This window comes from Medicago sativa, chromosome 8 (genome assembly GCF_051527215.1).
Source record: "Medicago sativa cultivar Bolivia chromosome 8, Bolivia_mono, whole genome shotgun sequence".
Taxonomy (NCBI): Eukaryota; Viridiplantae; Streptophyta; class Magnoliopsida; order Fabales; family Fabaceae; genus Medicago; species Medicago sativa.
The window spans coordinates 10,986,995-11,005,956 of record NC_140756.1 but is presented as its reverse complement, the minus strand read 5'-3'; the positions used below and the strand labels follow the sequence as shown (position 1 = coordinate 11,005,956).

The 18,962-nt window shown below is 35.7% G+C and overlaps 1 protein-coding gene and 1 pseudogene across 3 annotated transcripts; both read right to left on the bottom strand.

The window, feature by feature from the left end:
- Nucleotides 1-1,510: 1,510 nt before the first annotated feature.
- On the bottom strand, nt 1,511-4,501 carry LOC146896895 (receptor-like protein kinase At3g21340; annotated as a pseudogene). The gene is made up of 5 exons (XR_015024148.1): nt 4,282-4,501; nt 4,064-4,187; nt 2,607-2,666; nt 2,346-2,534; nt 1,511-2,044 (listed from the first exon to the last, which is right to left on the bottom strand). The product of XR_015024148.1 is annotated as a receptor-like protein kinase At3g21340 (transcript).
- Nucleotides 4,502-6,046: 1,545 nt separating this feature from the next.
- LOC146896894 (putative LRR receptor-like serine/threonine-protein kinase At1g05700) lies at nt 6,047-18,168 on the bottom strand. Of its 2 annotated transcripts, XM_085739236.1 has the most exons (13): nt 17,860-18,168; nt 17,210-17,750; nt 16,636-17,114; nt 10,520-10,661; nt 10,355-10,426; nt 9,962-10,033; nt 9,789-9,869; nt 9,450-9,589; nt 8,624-8,847; nt 8,377-8,503; nt 7,916-7,978; nt 7,654-7,843; nt 6,047-6,892 (listed from the first exon to the last, which is right to left on the bottom strand). In XM_085739236.1, the coding sequence occupies exons 1-13, from the start codon at nt 17,954-17,956 to the stop codon at nt 6,487-6,489; spliced, it is 2,634 nt and encodes an 877-aa protein (XP_085595362.1). In that variant the 5' UTR covers nt 17,957-18,168; the 3' UTR covers nt 6,047-6,486. The 2 variants fall into 2 exon arrangements, with proteins under 2 accessions (XP_085595362.1, XP_085595361.1); XM_085739235.1 differs by having other exon boundaries at nt 7,654-7,978.
- Between the last annotated feature and the right edge of the window lie 794 nt (nt 18,169-18,962).

Sequence of the window (18,962 nt, the reverse complement as noted above, 5' to 3'; positions counted from 1 at the left end):
TCGTCCTCGTTGCCAGTTCAGAGAATCGTCGTCATCTAGTTTGTGTCCTTCAACCTTAAATCTCATCAATCCAACTCATACATTGTTTGAACCCAACAAAAAAATTAAATAAACTGTAGCTCTCTTTACACCTCCTCATCCTCATCATCAATGTTTGTCTCATAAAGAGTTTTCAAAAAAAAAAATCTTCGTCTCATAAATTCATCAAACATTAACACTAAAATTTCCATCCTCCTCCTTATTCTCTCTTATCTTGTTCTTGTCTTCTTAAAAATGCTTTACCTGTTGTTCATTAATTGTCTCCATGCTTTACTTGTTGTTCATTAATCAATTTTAAAAATGCTTTAGATATTTTATGTGGGTAGTGATGATGATTATGGATAATCTTTGGTTGGGTGTTTGTCACTGTTGGATATTTTAATCAAAGTCTTGCTTAACCTTTAATTTATTTCTTTCGTTTGTTGGAGTATTTGGATATGGATTGGAGTTCAACACGTGTTGGTGTGAAAATTGGATTTTTTATGAAAAAGCTCAAATTCCTTATGCACACTTATGAATTAGGAACAAAATATGAGAAGAGAAGGGTTTTTGTAGTTATTGGACATAAGTTTATTTAAGCTGGGACACTCAGTGAAGAAGATGAAGGTTTATTTAAGGGTCAATCAGATCAAGGGATTAAAAAAAACCCAAATATGTGTTTATGTCATTGGATTCTCTGCAACAGCGACGGGCAGTGTTACAGTGGTGGCTTTGGTTTTCGTCGGACACTGTGGAAATGGAGAGTGTGAAGGGAAATGATAAGTTGGTTTCGGAGGGACCAAAGTGACATTTCATTTTGGTCCATGCTAGAACATCAGCTTTTTTGTAGAGTTAACGACCAAATCTAACGTCGGGGACGAAAGTGGCTAACAAATTTTGGATTCAGAAACTTTTGTGTTTTTCCCTAAGTTAGGGACCAGTTTGACAGTGACATGGACATCCAGGAACCAAAATGGTTGTTTCCCCTTTTTCTTTCTTATACCAAAAGCATTTTTTTAACCACCATTATCCAACACACAATCCCATATTCTCCTATCTAAAAGCATTAAATATTTCAAATCCTAACCCAATAATTCAAGGCATCGACCACTTTTATCCAGAAAAGAACATTGCTTCCATTTTCTTCCATTCTCTCCTTCCTTTTTTTTAAAGCCCTCTCATCTCTTCCCCTTCAAAACAAACTCTAGGGAATTTATTCGATGCTTGTGACAGACAATAAATCTTAAACTGTCTCTCCTTGGTATTTTTTTTTCACCTCTCCAGATTGTTCCTCGCAGTAGTGACCAGAGAGGTTGTTGCCTACAGGTTCAATTGTTTAATGCCTTTAGAATTCATTCATATTTCATGGCAGCCACTCTACATCTCTGGAGTAACAACTAACAATTAATTTATTTTTCTATGCACATTATTCTTCATGATAGTTTAGGAGAAAAATAGTGCTTCTAATTAAACATCAATAATACTATAGTAGTTGGCACACTAATTTTTTATTCCTTGAAACTTCAAAATACAAATTGTTTTGTATAATACAACAAGGACTAATGTACTACTGCATTTGGATTGACACTGAATATAGGACATAAATATTATTATAAATGATGGTTATCTAGCTAAAATAGCAGTTTCTGATTCAATAGCTAAAGAAACCAATTCATCTCTAGATCTTGTGCTTCCACAATGAACCATGTCCAAAGAGAGACATATCTTTAGCTCTGCCAATATTTGGCTTATGTCTGGCCTTTCAGTTTCAGTTTGACAAATACATGACATGGCTATCTCTACAACTTTCCACGCAGAATCAATGCTGAATTCACCCTGCAATCTCATATCAACTATGTTTTGAATATTTCCTCTTTCGATTATAGGAATAGCCCATTGAAGTATGTGAATTTTTTCTCCGGATGCTCTTTGTGCTAATGCTTTTTGGCCAGTGATCAACTCAAATAGAATTATCCCAAAGCTGTAGATATCATTTTATTTATTTGTGTTTCCTATTCTCTGATATCTATTAACAAAACAAACGAATAAAATGCATAAGTGATCCTTAAACTTATGTATGTCTTCTTTTCTTTTCATTATTATACAAGTTATAAACAAAAATGAAATAGTAGTATATGAGGTGGAAGAAAAACTAGACGAAAATTAAATGAACATAGCGATCAATGTTTTTGCACACTATCATGTAACTTTACCACTTGTTTCAAAGTTATGAAATCCATTGCTTGAAATGGATATTTATGCTATTTAAATGCTACAAAAATATTAAAATCTGGTTAATCAAAATTGACATTTTATATTACGCTTACTCTGGGTCAACGTGACCAAATGTGCCAGCAGGGCGTGTGGATATATGAGAATCATTATTGTTAATAAAAGCTCGGCTTAGACCAAAATAGAAATCTTTGCATGAAAGTTCTCATCAAGTAGTATGTTGGAAGGCTTCAAATCTCTATGCATAATTGGTGGTTTACATCCATTATGCAGATAATCCAATCCTGAAAATTCACATTAAGGGCAATGTACGGGTACAAAATGCAAGAAATATGATGCGATAAACAATACATTACCATGGGCTGTGTCAATGGCAATGTTAAGCCTCTGATTCCAACTTAAGATATTTGAATTTTCTACAGCATGCAAACATACATTAGTCTTGAATTACTGAACAAGCATTTTAAATGAAAGCATAGGAAATATTCATTACACTTGCCCTTCTCTCTGCCTTGTTCATGACGAAAGATAAGCCTCTGATTCCAACTTAAGATTACTGAACAAGCATTTTAAATGAAAGCATAGGAAATATTCATTACACTTGCCCTTCTCTCTGCCTTGTTCATGACGAAAGATAAGCCTCTGATTCCAACTTAAGATATTTGCCTTCTCTCTGCCTTGTTCCAACTTAAGATTACTGAACAAGCATTTTAAATGAAAGCATAGGAAATATTCATTACACTTGCCCTTCTCTCTGCCTTGTTCATGACGAAAGATAAGCCTCTGATTCCAACTTAAGATATTTGCCTTCTCTCTGCCTTGTTCATGACGAAAGATAAGCCTCTGATTCCAACTTAAGATTACTGAACAAGCATTTTAAATGAAAGCATAGGAAATATTCATTACACTTGCCCTTCTCTCTGCCTTGTTCATGACGAAAGATAAGCCTTACACTTGCCCTTCTCTCTGCCTTGTTCATGACGAAAGATAAGCCTCTGATTCCAACTTAAGATATTTGAATTTTCTACAGCATGCAAACATACATTAGTCTTGAATTACTGAACAAGCATTTTAAATGAAAGCATAGGAAATATTCATTACACTTGCCCTTCTCTCTGCCTTGTTCATGACCCTTGTTATTAGAAATCGTGGTTGGGCCTAACACAACCCCACAAAACCGGCTTGTGAGGTGAGGATTGCCCCCACTTATAAACAAATTGTCAGGCCAACTCCTAACCGATGTGGGACTCTTAACACACCCCCTCACGCTCAGGATTAGACATCTAAAGCGTTAACATAAATGACGGGTGGCCCGATAACGGAAACCTGATGACGGGTGGCCCAAAGAAAAGAAAAAGAATCGTGAAGAGGCTCTGATACCATATTAGAAATCGTGGTTGGGCCTAACACAACCCCACAAAACCGGCTTGTGAGGTGAGGATTGCCCCCACTTATAAACAAATTGTCAGGCCAACTCCTAACCGATGTGGGACTCTTAACACTTGTCGTAATATGGTGTGTTAACTCAGTGGTAAGAGTTTGACTTTGTAGTCTCATGAGACAAAATTATCATTAGTCTACCCTTATTAAAATAATCCTTTTTTTTTAAAGGTGAAAATAATCCTTGTTATTACAATAATATAAACTATTGTGCACTAAAAAGTTTATATGCTTTTGAATTCTACCTCTGCTTATGTTTTGTCGATTTAGTTGATGTAAAAATGTTCTTTGAGGGTTAACCATTAACATATAGATAAACTGGTAGTAGTAAATCTATTATGGATGTTGACATTGCTGATAAAATATAAATTACCTAACAAGTGTTGGAGATTTCCATTGGACATATATTCGTAAATCAATGCTTTGATTTGACCTTCATCGCAATATTCAAAGAGGGGGACCAAATTTCTATGATGAATAACCGTTAGAAGTTGAGCCTGCATTTTAAATTTGATATTTACCACAGTTAATTGTGAAAATTATGCAGGATTCTATTTATTACTATTCCTATGATAGAATATGTTACTTAACCTCTGATTGAAATTCCTTATAACCTTGCATTGATGATGGTGAAAGCCTCTTAACAGCAACTTGAGTTTGATCTTGTAGAATGCCAAAGTAAACTTTTCCAAATGCTCCTTCTCCAATAATGGTTTTGAAGTTATCAGTAATATTGAGAATTTCTGTATAAGTGAATTTTTGGTGTTTTGATATCATTGAACCCCTTTCCATAGAATTTGAAGACGTAACTACATCTGTGATAAATAAAATTCAATGAAAATATGCGGATGTGGGAAATAAATGTGGAAGAAAAGAAATACTAAATAGCTAAAGTTTTATGGAGAGTCAAATCTAATATATGTTATGAGAAATGTGCAACACAGCGACCGCAATAACCACATCCGCTGCCACAACCACGATTTAAAACCATATAGCAACTTATAAAATATATATTCAAACTGATAAATTATTACACTTTCATTCTGAAGTGGCTGGTATCTATTCAGTTGATTTGGCGTGTTTATTAGATCATTTTGCACAGTTCGGTTAGACATGTGATTTCCCTTGGTCCATCCGGTCTTCTTTGCATTTGATTTTGTTTGTTTGTGTTTGGACAATCTGGAAGGAAAGGAACAACAGAATTTTCTCTAATAATGAAGTTCAGCTGCATCTTCTGCTCGATAAAGTTAAGTTGCTATCCTTTTGATGGTGAAAGGCAAAGAATCCTAATTTTACTTTTGATTATCATGTGTGGTAGTTGAACCCTTTACTGTGCTTGGGTTGTAATATACTAATATGTAGCTTTTCTTCTTGTCTGTTTCCTTTTGCTTCTTTTCTGGTTTTTGTTGCTCTGGACTTTTGTATTGAACTTTTTGTGCAACAAAAATATCAGGATTGCGAGATTTCAACGTAAATGTATTGAACTTTTGTATTGAACTTTTTGTGGAACTAAATCCATATAGTTTGATAATCATTTTTCATTCTGACTCAATAGTTTTTATTTGATATGAAGGTATTATATTGTTTGTGTTTGCTTGATTGTTTTGGTTTCTGTTTTATTTCTTGCTTCTAATTTTGTTGCATGTGATTCTCGGTTTTTGCTTCATAGGGTTTTGGTTTTGTGGTGGCTTTTAGGTTAGTGTTTTGTGGTGACTTTTGTTGATTTATGTATACTTACATACCATCAGGGTTGTTATGGCTGTCTTAGCTTGCTTTAGAACTTTAACATATTGTTAAGAGAAGAGATTTCAAAGTTCATTCTTAAACTTTTTATCTCTTGGGTTAATACATTTTATGTGTTTCCATATTGAACTTAACTTTTTTTCTTAGTATTTCTCTTTGATTCCTTTCATCCCACAATCTTTTCTTCAATTAATGGCAAACACCTCTATGGCGTTGGAAGGCAATGATGAATTACTGTAGATGTCATTCCTTCTTTGCTGCAAGAATAAGAACAATGCAGAGGATAATTTAATAGAGTACATGCTTCAATGGTGGAAAACTTGTACTCGTTTTAGTATGTAATTGAAATTGTGTTGCATAGTTCATGTCCATTATAGATTACATGTTACTAAATATAATTGGTAGCATTTTTTGTGATATAGTAACATTTTCCATATGTTACTGAATCTCAATTATGTTGTAATGCGCTCAGGATCGGAATGTGATACCAATTGAGATATGATTTGGATATTCAGAGATGTGACCAAGAATAATCCCAACTCAGAGCAGGGATCTCGATATAAGAATGAATTTGTTGATGTGACTTGTGTATCAAGTACAAAATTGTAGAGAATTTAAAGAAAAATGAATGTTGAATGATTGGATTCCTTTTCATTTGGCCATCAGACTCTATTTAACAAGCAAGTTTGTTACATATAAGAATATTATCACAACCACATCTTCTAGAACCTTGCTGCGTATTGCAACAAGTGGTTCACAATTGATAATACAGCAAATGCATAAATGTAACTAAGAGAATACCAACCAGGAAAATAACATAGTCTAGGGAAGAATGTATTTGGTACTTGTGACAGTATATTATTGTGCAGACAATAAATCTTAAACTGTCTCCTTAGTATTTTTTTTAACTCTCCAAATTGTTCCTCACACCAGAGAGGTTGCCTACAAGGTCCAATTTCTAATGTCTTTAGAATTCACTCGTACGTATTATGTTTTAGCTAAACATTTGGAGTAACACTGAATATAGGACAAAAATATCATTATAGACAGTGGTTATCTAGCTAAAAAAGTGGATACTGATACAGTTGCTACAGAAACCAATTCATCTCTAGCACTCGTGCTTCCATTATTTCTCTGAATCATGTCCAATGATAGACACTCCTTTAGCTCCGCGGATATTTGGCTAATGTCTGGCCTTTCAGCTGTAGTTTGTGAAATGCATGACATAGCTATCTCAACAACTTTCCATGCAGAACTGATGCTGAATTCACCCTGCAATCTCGTATCAACAATGTTTCGAATATCTCCTCCTTTAACTATGGGAATAACCCATTGAAGTATGTGAATGTTTTCTCCAGATGCTCTCACTATTGCTTTCTTTCCAGTGATCAGCTCAAATAGAATTATCCCAAAGCTGTAGATATCATTTTTCTTATTTGTGTTTCCTGTTCTCTGATATCTATTAAGAAAAGAATAAATAAGTTGCTTGAGTGGTCCTTAAACTTATGTACTTCTTATTTTCTTTTCAAAATTAAACAAATTATAAGCCAAATGAAATAGTAGTATATGTAAAAAATAAAAACTACAGTAAAATTAAATGAAGATAGAAATCTAACTATTTTGCACACTATCTATCAAGTAATATAAACCAATGCCTTGTAAAAAGTTCAAACAATGCCCCAACCCAAACACTATTTAAATTAAATTAAAATAAAAAATCAAAGTATTTAAATCCCAAAAGGAGTTGCATTCCCTATCTTAAATGCATAATCCAAACAAAAATTAGAGTTCTAGATCAAGAGAATTTTGAATACAATGGAACAGCAAATATTTTTCTGCAGTTTAGTCTAAAGAGGGAGGATGTGCTCCACATATATAAGCATAGGTAAGAGTAGTCACAACAATTAATATTTAAGAATCAACATGAGAAAATTTTTGGACACTACACCAGTCGGTAATAATGCACGTACACAGTTTATGTCCCACATAAAGAAAGAACAAATGTACATGGTGACAATTATAGCATATAAAATTGAAAGAAAATGAAGAAAAAATTGCTAATTACACAAAGAGACCGCAATCAGTGAATTGAGTAAAAGAGAAAAGCAGATCTTGATTGTTGGAAAATGATGATGATTGAAAAAGATATTTATGCAATGTAAATGCAACAAAAATATTAAAATCGGGTTAATCTAATTTGATTTTTTATATTACACTTACTCTGGATCAGCGTAACCAATTGTACCAGCAGGGCGTGTAGATATATGAGAATCATCATCGTTACCAAAAGCTCTACTTAGACCAAAATCAGCAATCTTTGCATTCAAGTTCTCATCTAGTAGTATGTTTGAAGGCTTCAAATCTCTATGCATAATAGGTGGTTTACATCCATTATGGAGATAATCCAATCCTGAAAATTCACACAAAGGGCAATGTAAGGGTGCAAAATGCAAGAAACATGCTGCCATAAACAATACATTACCATGTGCTGCATCAACTGCAATCTTAAGCCTTTCATTCCAATTTAAGATATTTGAATTTTCCACTGCATGCAAATAGACATTAGTCATGAAATTCTGAACAAGCATTTAAAGTGAAAGCACAAGAAAAATTAATTTATCGTTCCCTTCTCCCTGTCTCATACATAATCTTTATCGTCCTTAAGTTGTCAACTAGGTGGTAAGAGCTTGACATTGTAATCTCAAGGGACAAAGTTCAAATCTCATACGACACGCTTCTAATATGGTCATTAGTGTACCCTTGTTGATATTAATGTCTTCTTTCCCCAAAAAATTTAAAAATAATTATTGTTATTATAATAATATAAACTATTGTGCTCTACCTCGTCTAATGTTTAGTCAATTTAGTTGATGAAAATGAAGATAAACTGGAAGTAGTAAATCTGTTATGGATATTGACATTGCTGATAAAATATAAAATTACCAAATAAGTGTTGTTGGAGATTTCCATTGGCCATGTATTCATAAATCAGTGCTTTGATTTCACCTTCGTCACAATATCCAAGGAGGGAGACCAAATTTCTATGATGAACAATGGTTAGAAGTTGTGCCTGCATTTTATATTTGATCTCTACCAAAGTTAAATGTGAAAATAATGCAGGATTCTCCTTATTACTTAACTAAAATAAAAATTGAATATGTTCTCTTTTAACTTGAATACAATGTCTAACCTCTGATTGAAATTCCTTATAACCTTGCATTGATGATGGTGAAAGCCTCTTAACAGCGACTTGAGTTTGATCTTGTAGAGTGCCAAAGTAAACTTTTCCAAATCCTCCTTCTCCAATAATAGTTTTGAAGTTATCAGTAATATTGAGAATTTCAGTATAACTGAATCTTTGATGTTTGGATTTCATTGAACCCTTTTCTTTAGAGTTTGAAGACGTAACTACAACTGTCATAAATAAGTATGAATGAAAATATGCTGTGGGAAAAAAATACTGTGGCAGAAAAGCAATAAAAGTTTTACACTAGATGGCTCGAGTATAAAACACTATATAGCAAAAGTTTTATGGAGAGTTGACTCTAAAATATGTCGTGAGCAAAAAATGATTTCATAAATAAATAATTTTTTTAGCAACAAAATTTAAAATTCATATAAAGGAAGTACAAGAGATACTCCAAACTCATTTAGAAGATATGAAACATGAAGAATTAGTATGGCAATGGAACGTCGTTTTAGCCACAGCGGGCCACAAAAGACCAATGTCTCATTTTGCCCTCAATGAACTAATGTTCCTCTCTGGGTTTACAGGCAATAAGGGGAAGAGGAAATCTTTTTTAAGCAAGGAATTATAGAACTTTGTGTGTTTTGTGCAAGAATAAAATTATTTCACACCACAATTCGCATTGCAGCGACCGCAATGGCCACATCTGCCATCAAAGGTTTACAACCTATAAGTATACATGCAAACCAATGGATTACTACACTATTCATAGTATAAACAAGGCCATATTTGAGAATGTGAACTCAATCTTATGTGCTCTGAGAAGTACCTTTCTGTCTTCTCAATACCCAAAGTCCAAGACAAATCAAGACGATTACAACTAATGCTGAAAATGATGCAACAAGTGGTACAGCAATGTTCTTCTTTTTGCAATTCATCGTGCAAAGACCAAGGTTATCATCATCTACACTGAAAAAAGCCAAAGGTGCTTATATATTAATTATCATATCATTAGTGAAATAATGTTGATAGTAGGAGGAAGAAAACTCAATTATCTTTGCTGAATATATTATTACTAACATTACAGGAAGAAAATAAAACTTCATTGAAAATTTGTCTTTTTCTTGAATATAATATGAATTGATATAGCTTTGAGTATGAGGTATACCTCAGTGATAGTGAACCTGTTTTTGATCTCTCAAGAAGCCCACTTGGAACTAACCCTGTAAGTTTGTTCTTCCCTACGTTTCTGCCATCAAAGGACAAATAAATATGACATTTTTTATCTTTTACATTAATAATCAATGAAATTAAATTTTGATCCATCGACGTAGGACTTACAAGACTTTTAGTGACCGCAGTTGTATCAGAAAATCAGGTATAGGACCATTTAAGCTATTGTTTGATAAATCCCTGAAAGAAAACAATGTAAATTCAGAGTTACAATTTTGAATCTCCAATAAAGAGAGAGTAATTTCCAAACTGAATGAATTCGGTTTCATCATTTAACAAAATAAGGTTTAAGATATATTTTGGTATATATTTATTATTTTAAATGATTGAAGTAATAACATGATAGATGATCATATAACATTTCAATCACACTTGATTTATTTTAAATAAAAAAACGTTTTAATAAAGAAAAATAAGGTCTTCCCTTAATTCCAAAATCCTTCATCGAAACATATTCCAGTTTGTTGTTTACTTATCAAATGAGATTAATTAGGAACTCACAAGTACTCTAACATAGTCAGCTTTGATATGAAAGATGCTATCTCCCCTGTCAATCCACTTGAAGACAAATTCCTGGTTGCATTGCCAAATATATATATAACATTAGAGGTTACTTGATGTTTTTGAATTTATGCATATGATTTATTGAAGGGATTGTAAACTTACAAAGATGTGATTCTTGGGGGGTTATTGCCATCATCAATACTGCAGTTTAGGCCTTCCCACATATACTTCACTGGACCACATGGATCTCCTTGCCAATTTCTAGCCACTCCATAGGCCTTCTTAATGTTTGTGATAGTTTCAACTAGTATTTGGTATTAGAGAAAGAAAAAAAACAGTTCAGAAGGATTTCAAGACAATTTTCACATAATTTACTTTACACCACAAATGAGACCAAAACATCGTATACTACCTCCATCCCTAATTATAGATACATTGAGATTTTTTGTCAAAAGAAAAAAAAAGATACCTTTGAGAATTAGTTTATGTTTTCATCATAATATTCAATGCTGTTGAAAATTGACTCAAAATTTGGAAGCTGGAGTTTTGGCAAGATCGTAGTACGATGGATGTCATCGTAGTACGATGGTAAGTGTTCAGTTTTTGGTTCGTGACTGGAAAAATCGTAGTGCGATGGTATTATATCGTACTACGATAATGAATGGATAAGGCATAGTACTGTACTATTACCTACTCCATCGTAGCACGATGGGAGGCATCGTAGTACGATGCTACGAGTTTCTGAACACTATTTAAAGCTTTCTTCTTCATTCTTTTGGGTGTGGCTTTGAGAGAGAAACCTTGTATTGCAAAGGAAGTAACTTTAGGGTTGAGTGTCTTTGTAGAGAGGTTCTCTTGTGAGTTGGGAAACATTGTAAACATCTTGGGTAGTGAGATTTCACCAATGGAAGGATCAAAAGCTTCCTTTTGTGTTCTCTCTTAGGATTCATTGAGAGTGTGAGTGACATGAAAGTGAGTAGAAATTAAGCCTTGTTCTTTGTGAGCTGTTAAAGCTAATCTCTTGTAACTCATTTGTATCACTTTCATCTTAGTGGATTGGAGGACTGCTCTCTCCCCCAGAGTAGGTCATATTGGACCGAACTGGGTTACCATCTTGGTGTGTTTGTTCCTATCTTTCTTTTCTTATCTTTATTGCTTTGATTATGCTTGTGGTGTTGCTTTACACTTAGATTTAGGTCTGTTTTGTTGTTGTTGCTTGAAGACACTTTGTTAGTTGATTACCACTTCCTTTTGCTCCACACACACTTGTTCTTTATTGGTGTGTTTTATTATTGAATTCACAACAATTGGCGCCCACCGTGGGGCACTAGGTGTAAATTGGTGAAGTTGGTATCATGGGTTCAAAGTGGGACATCGAGAAGTTCACCGGAAGTAATGACTTCGGGTTATGGAAGGTTAAGATGCAAGCGGTTTTGACACAACAAAAGTGTGTAGAAGCATTGAAGGGTGAAGCGGCGATGCCGGCACATTTGACACAAGCGGAGAAGCGTGAGATGATAGCCAAGGCAAGGAGTGCCATTGTTTTATGTCTCGGAGATAAGGTTTTAAGGGATGTCACGAGGGAAGCTACCGCGGCATCCATGTGGGCTAAGTTGGAGTCATTGTACATGACAAAGTCATTGGCTCATAGGCAACTTTTGAAACAACAACTCTATTCATTCAAGATGGTGGAGTCTAAAGCAATCTCGGAGCAATTGGCGGAATTTAACAAAATTCTTGATGATTTGGCCAATATTGATGTTAATATTGAAGATGAGGATAAGGCTTTGTTGTTACTTTGTTCATTACCAAAGTCTTTCGAGCACTTCAAGGATACCATCCTTTACGGTAAGGAGGGCACCACTACTTTGGATGAGGTCCAATCGGCTTTAAGAACCAAGGAATTGACGAAATTCAAGGACTTAAAGGTTGAAGAAGGTGGTGAAGGCTTGAACGTTGCAAGAGGGAGAAGTGAGCAAAGAGGAAAAGGCAAGGGGAAGTCGAGGTCCAAGTCTAAGTCCAAGGGTTTTGACAAATCAAAGTATAAATGCTTTCTTTGTCACAAACAAGGTCACTTCAAGAAGGATTGCCCGGATAAAGGGGGCAATGGTAGTTCTTCCGTTCAAGTTGCGATGGCGTCCGATGAAGATGGTTATGAGAGTGCGGGTGCACTAACGGTCACAAGTTGGGAACCGGAGAAGAGTTGGGTCTTGGACTCGGGATGCTCTTATCACATGTGTCCTAGAAAGGAATATTTTGAGACTTTAGCTCTAAAAGAAGGAGGAGTTGTTCGACTCGGAAATAACAAAGCGTGCAAAGTCCAAGGCATGGGCACCGTTCGTCTAAAGATGTTTGATGGCCGTGAATTCCTTTTAAAGGATGTGAGGTTTGTTCCCGAACTTAAACGAAATTTAATTTCCCTTAGCATGTTTGATAGTCTAGGTTATTGCACTAGAATTGAGCATGGGGTTTGTAAAATTTCGCATGGTGCATTGATTACGGTTAAAGGGTCTAAAATGAATGGTTTATACATTTTAGATGGTTCCATAGTAATTGGTAATGCATCGGTAGCTAGTGTTGCACCTCATAATAATTCTGAATTGTGGCATTTGAGATTGGGGCATGTTAGTGAAAGAGGTTTAGTTGAACTAGCTAAACAAGGTTTGCTAGGAAAAGATAAATTGGACAAGCTAGAATTTTGTGAACATTGCATACTAGGCAAGCAACATAGGGTGAAGTTTGGTAGTGGTATGCATCATTCTAGTAGACCTTTTGAGTATGTGCACTCGGACCTTTGGGGTCCTTCCAAAACTATTACTCATGGGGGAGGTTCCTATTTTCTTTCTATCATTGATGATTATTCTAGGAGAGTGTGGGTCTTTGTTTTGAAAAACAAAAGTGACACATTTGAGAAGTTTAAGGAATGGCACACTCTCATAGAAAATCAAATGGGAACTAAACTAAAAGGTTTGAGAACTGACAATGGCCTGGAGTTTGTTTCAGAGCAATTTAATGAGTTTTGCAGGTTGAAAGGAATCAAGAGGCATAGGACCGTACCGAGAACACCGCAACAAAATGGTCTTGCTGAACGCATGAATAGGACCCTTTTGGAGCGGGTGAGGTGTATGCTTCTAGGAGCTGGGTTACCTAAAAGTTTCTGGGGTGAAGCCGTGACAACGGCTGCTTATTTGATCAATAGATGTCCATCAACGGGAATAGACTTCAAGACACCTATGGAGGTATGGAGTGGGAAACCGGCAGATTACTCCTCTTTGAAGGTTTTCGGAGCTTTGGCATATGCGCATATCAAGCAAGACAAGCTTGAGCCTAGAGCTTTGAAATGTGTCTTCATTGGTTATCCGGAAGGTGTGAAGGGTTACAAGTTGTGGAAATTGGACTCTAGTGGAGGATCAAAAGTCTTGATTAGTAGGGATGTTACCTTTGATGAGACCCGTATGGGGATGAAGTGTAAAGATCTAGAGACTTTGAAACCGGAAACAATAGTGGAGGAAACTCAGTTTGAGGTGGAGCTTCCAAATGAAGAGAAAGATGATGTGGAAGATGAAGCTTCAACATCGGACACGAGTGGAACTCAACCGGTAGTGGATCCCGATTATCTTTTGGCTAGAGATAGAGAAAGGAGGATCATTACGGCACCTAGAAGATATGGTTATGCGGACTTGGTGTGTTTTGCTCTAAATGCGGCTGAAGATGTGCAAGACTCGGAGCCTAGAAACTTCAAGGAGGCATTTGAGAGCAAGGAAAGCAAGTATTGGTTGAAGGCGGTGAATGAAGAGATGGATTCATTGGAAAAGAACCAAACTTGGAAACTTGTGAAGCTACCTAAACACCAAAGGGTAGTTGGATGCAAGTGGATCTTCAAGAAAAAGGAAGGTATTCCGGGAGTTGAGGGTCCGAGGTACAAAGCAAGACTTGTGGCCAAGGGTTTCACTCAAGTGGAGGGGATCGACTACAATGAGATCTTCTCACCGGTAGTGAAACATTGTTCCATAAGGATACTTATGGCTATTGTGAATCAATTCAATCTTGAGTTGGAACAAATGGATGTAAAGACCGCATTCTTACATGGTGACCTTGAAGAGACAATCTACATGGAGCAACCGGAAGGTTTTGTGGAGGATAAGTCTAAGGTATGTCTTTTGAAGAAATCTTTGTATGGGTTGAAGCAAAGCCCTAGGCAATGGTATCGTCGGTTTGATGAGTTTCTTTTGAAGACCGGTTTTGTGAGAAGCGGGTATGATTCTTGTGTGTACATGTTGAAGAGGGATGAGAAAGTCATTCTCTATCTTCTTTTATATGTGGATGATATCTTGATGGCAAGCTCTAGCAAGGATGAGATTGTGAAGCTCAAAGAAAAGTTAAATGGTGAATTTGAGATGAAAGATCTTGGTCCGGCGAAGAGAGTCCTTGGTATTGATATCTTGAGGGATCGTGACAAAGGTGAACTTTTCTTATCTCAACTTGGTTATTTGAAGAAGGTGGTGGAGCGTTTTAGAATGTCGAACTCTAAAACCGTGAGCACTCCCTTGGGTCACCACACAAAGTTGTCCATAAAACAATGTCCTCAATCCGAGGATGAGAAGCAAGTTATGGAGAGTACTCCCTATGCAAGTGGGGTTGGAAGCATCATGTATGGAATGGTTTGTAGTAGGCCGGACTTAGCTTATGCGGTTAGCATTGTGAGTCGGTTTATGGCAAATCCGGGTATTGTGCATTGGCAAGCTTTGAAGTGGGTGTTGAGGTACTTGAATGGATCTTTGAAGGGCGGTTTGAAATACACAAGAGCAGCTCAAGATGAAGACGCTTTAGAGGGGTATGTTGATGCGGACTATGCGGGCAATGTGGACACAAGAAAATCTCTATCGGGTTTTGTGTTTACTCTTTATGGCACGGCTATTAGTTGGAAGGCAAATCAACAATCCGTGGTGGCATTATCTACCACTCAAGCGGAGTACATTGCCCTTGTTGAAGGGGTGAAAGAGGCCATATGGTTGAAAGGGATGATTGGTGAGTTAGGAATTACTCAAGAATGTGTGAAGATACATTGTGATAGTCAAAGCGCCATTCACTTGGCAAATCATCAAGTGTATCATGAGAGGACAAAGCACATTGACATTCGTTTGCACTTTGTTAGAGACATGATTGAATCAAAAGAGATTATGGTGGAGAAAGTGGCATCGGAAGAGAATCCGGCGGATGTGTTTACCAAGTCATTGCCTAGATCAAGGTTCAAGCATTGCTTGGACTTGATCAAGTTTGTTGAAGAGTAATTCCCTTTTGGAGAGAGCAGCATGGTGTTTGATGGTTAAAGTAGCATCATCACCAATTTAGAGTCAAGGTGGAGAAATGTTGAAAATTGACTCAAAATTTGGAAGCTGGAGTTTTGGCAAGATCGTAGTACGATGGATGTCATCGTAGTACGATGGTAAGTGTTCAGTTTTTGGTTCGTGACTGGAAAAATCGTAGTGCGATGGTATTATATCGTACTACGATAATGAATGGATAAGGCATAGTACTGTACTATTACCTACTCCATCGTAGCACGATGGGAGGCATCGTAGTACGATGCTACGAGTTTCTGAACACTATTTAAAGCTTTCTTCTTCATTCTTTTGGGTGTGGCTTTGAGAGAGAAACCTTGTATTGCAAAGGAGGTAACTTTAGGGTTGAGTGTCTTTGTAGAGAGGTTCTCTTGTGAGTTGGGAAACATTGTAAACATCTTGGGTAGTGAGATTTCACCAATGGAAGGATCAAAAGCTTCCTTTTGTGTTCTCTCTTAGGATTCATTGAGAGTGTGAGTGACATGAAAGTGAGTAGAAATTAAGCCTTGTTCTTTGTGAGCTGTTAAAGCTAATCTCTTGTAACTCATTTGTATCACTTTCATCTTAGTGGATTGGAGGGCTGCTCTCTCCCCCAGAGTAGGTCATATTGGACCGAACTGGGTTACCATCTTGGTGTGTTTGTTCCTATCTTTCTTTTCTTATCTTTATTGCTTTGATTATGCTTGTGGTGTTGCTTTACACTTAGATTTAGGTCTGTTTTGTTGTTGTTGCTTGAAGACACTTTGTTAGTTGATTACCACTTCCTTTTGCTCCACACACACTTGTTCTTTATTGGTGTGTTTTATTATTGAATTCACAACAAATGCAGATAGCAGAAAAAAGTTCTAAGATAATTAGATGTTAGTAAAAAAAATCATTAATGTCGTTGAAAATAGATCAAGAGGATTCAATATTTATGGAGAGACGATTGCTTACCATCATCTTGTTCAGTTTCTGATTTTGAGAAGTCTATTACTTTATAAACCTCATAGGCATTGAGGATTGGTGGAAGGGTTGAATTTTCCGTCTTTAAAAGGGAAAATAGATACCTTGTGGCTCCAGTCAAAGGTTTTGTACTAAATATTGTAAATACTGACCGGTATACAGGTATCTCTGGTCCATAGAAAAAGCCTCCATTCACTGTGATATTGAATGATCTAGTTTCATTTTCTGACAGCTTTTCAACCTCATTAAAGTGCAAATATGCGTAGTATTGGTCATTTTCATTGTCTCCACTCCATTGAAATTGCATTGGGGCACTGGCATTTACTGGTGTAGCAGCAGTGCTCATAACTATTGCCGGTGGTTCGTAATCATTCTGAACTAGATCATCATTGTTAAGTGAGTTGCTTAATCGTGCCCAATAATTGAATTCAAAAGGAAACCAGACGCGATCAAAAACATCGTCTTTGTACCTGTTGTTTGCACATGACCAAAAAAAATATCATTTACTTATGTAAATATTAAAGTTAGCTAATTAATGTGCTGCTACTAGAAAACTCCACCTTACCTGTATTCGATGTTTGTGATGGAACCTGTATCAGATCGAAGGAAGTTTGATAATACAGTTTTAGTTGAGTTTGTGACATAAGCAATATTGTTCAAAGTCCTCAATTCTATAGCTGAAATGAATGGAGTCCCTTTGCCTGTGTTAACAAGACATGGTTGTATGTAATCAAGTGATGGAGTGTAAATGATCTCACTGGTTTCAATGAGTGATAAATTTGTGAACTTTACTGTATCCCAAACATTAGCTCCAAAATGAAGATCAAATTGTGGGGGATCATTTAAATCATCATAGTTTCCGTAATAGAAAGAAGCTCTGATTAAATATTTACTACCATTGGTTACATTTATTCTGTAACAATTTCTCACTCCGCTAGGAAAGCTTCTCACATGTTCTAGTTGCTGTTTAACAATAATCTCTGTAGGAGGTATCCTCTTACTTACACCTGAATCAATGAATTTGGCATCTGAAATGTAATTTATGCCTGTGTCCGTTTCAGAATAGCTTGAAAGTTCAGATAGGCCACAATCTATGCTAATGAATCCTGAGACATAAATAGAGGAACAAATTAAGATAACTTCAACTACAATAATAATTACTAGTAGTAACAAATATGTGACATAAAGCAACTATAGGAAAAATCATAACCAAACCTGATTGATCCTGAGCTTGTATCAGAACTAAAATAGAAAGGACACCAAACAAGACCAAAAGGAAATGCAGTAGCATTCCTATCACTGTTTGCTTCATTAAGAATACAACTAAGGAATGATGATTGATGAGTGCTAGTGCTATTACAAGGAAGAATCAATCATGTTTGCTTATTCTAAAAAATAAAGGTAATTATGCCAACATGTATTTTATTACTTAATGAATAGATATTATGTGAACCAGCTTGGTGTTGGAAGAATTGGTAACAATGACAAATTCCTAAACAAACTATTAGATGATTAGTATAATCTGCAACTATAGTGTGACTTTCACAATAATATATAATCCATGCATATTTTACTAATTTAATGGTGTAATTTTCTTGTAAGCCATACCTATTCATGCATTATTTACTAATTCAATGGTGTAATTTTAATTATTTAATTTCTAGTTGATTTCAGATATAACTTCTTTTCTGACAAAATGTGTTGCTTAATATTAAGTACTCAACCTGTCACACAACTCACACGTAGATGATATCTAATAATAAATAATAAATTATTAGGAATGGTTCTCATATTAAGTTATTAAATATTTTTAGCAATGAGAACAAGAGATTTGTTGACTTTCGTGGAACCACATCTTTGCATATATTTCCAATAATATCATGTTTTTACAATGTGTGAGCACGATACTACTTGATCAAAAAAAATTACATTAGAATTAATGAAAGGTATGCAGACAATAAGCTACGCCGCTAAGCCTTTCTAAAATTAATCCTCTTGAAAACAACATCCTTAGATCTTAAAGAGACACAACATTGTTTTGCATGACCCTTTGAACTCTTTGTAGAAGATCCACAATTTTTAGAGTTAGGAAGTCAAAAGTGTCAAACGCAAATGTTATTAAAGCATATTGATTGTTCGGAACATGTTTTCTCATGTTTGGACACTTTGCTAGAAATGGTTTTGAGGAATGTATGTCCCACACTAAAGGTCTTCAATCCCACAAGTAGAGAAACCTCAGTCAAGTCCACACATGCATGTTTCTCTGATTCTCTCCTACGCATACCCACTCGTACAAGCAAACATGTGAACTTAATATG

Bases quoted from the DNA above. Each gene is read 5' to 3' on its own strand.
- LOC146896894 (XM_085739235.1), bottom strand. From the start codon at position 17,956: ATGAAGCAAACAGTGATAGGAATGCTACTGCATTTCCTTTTGGTCTTG. The intron at 9,590-9,788 runs GTATACCTCATA...GGCTTTTTTCAG, and splicing joins ACAGGTTCACTATCACTGAG to TGTAGATGATGATAACCTTG. The intron at 8,848-9,449 runs GTACTTCTCAGA...TATTTATGACAG, and splicing joins GGTATTGAGAAGACAGAAAG to TTGTAGTTACGTCTTCAAAC.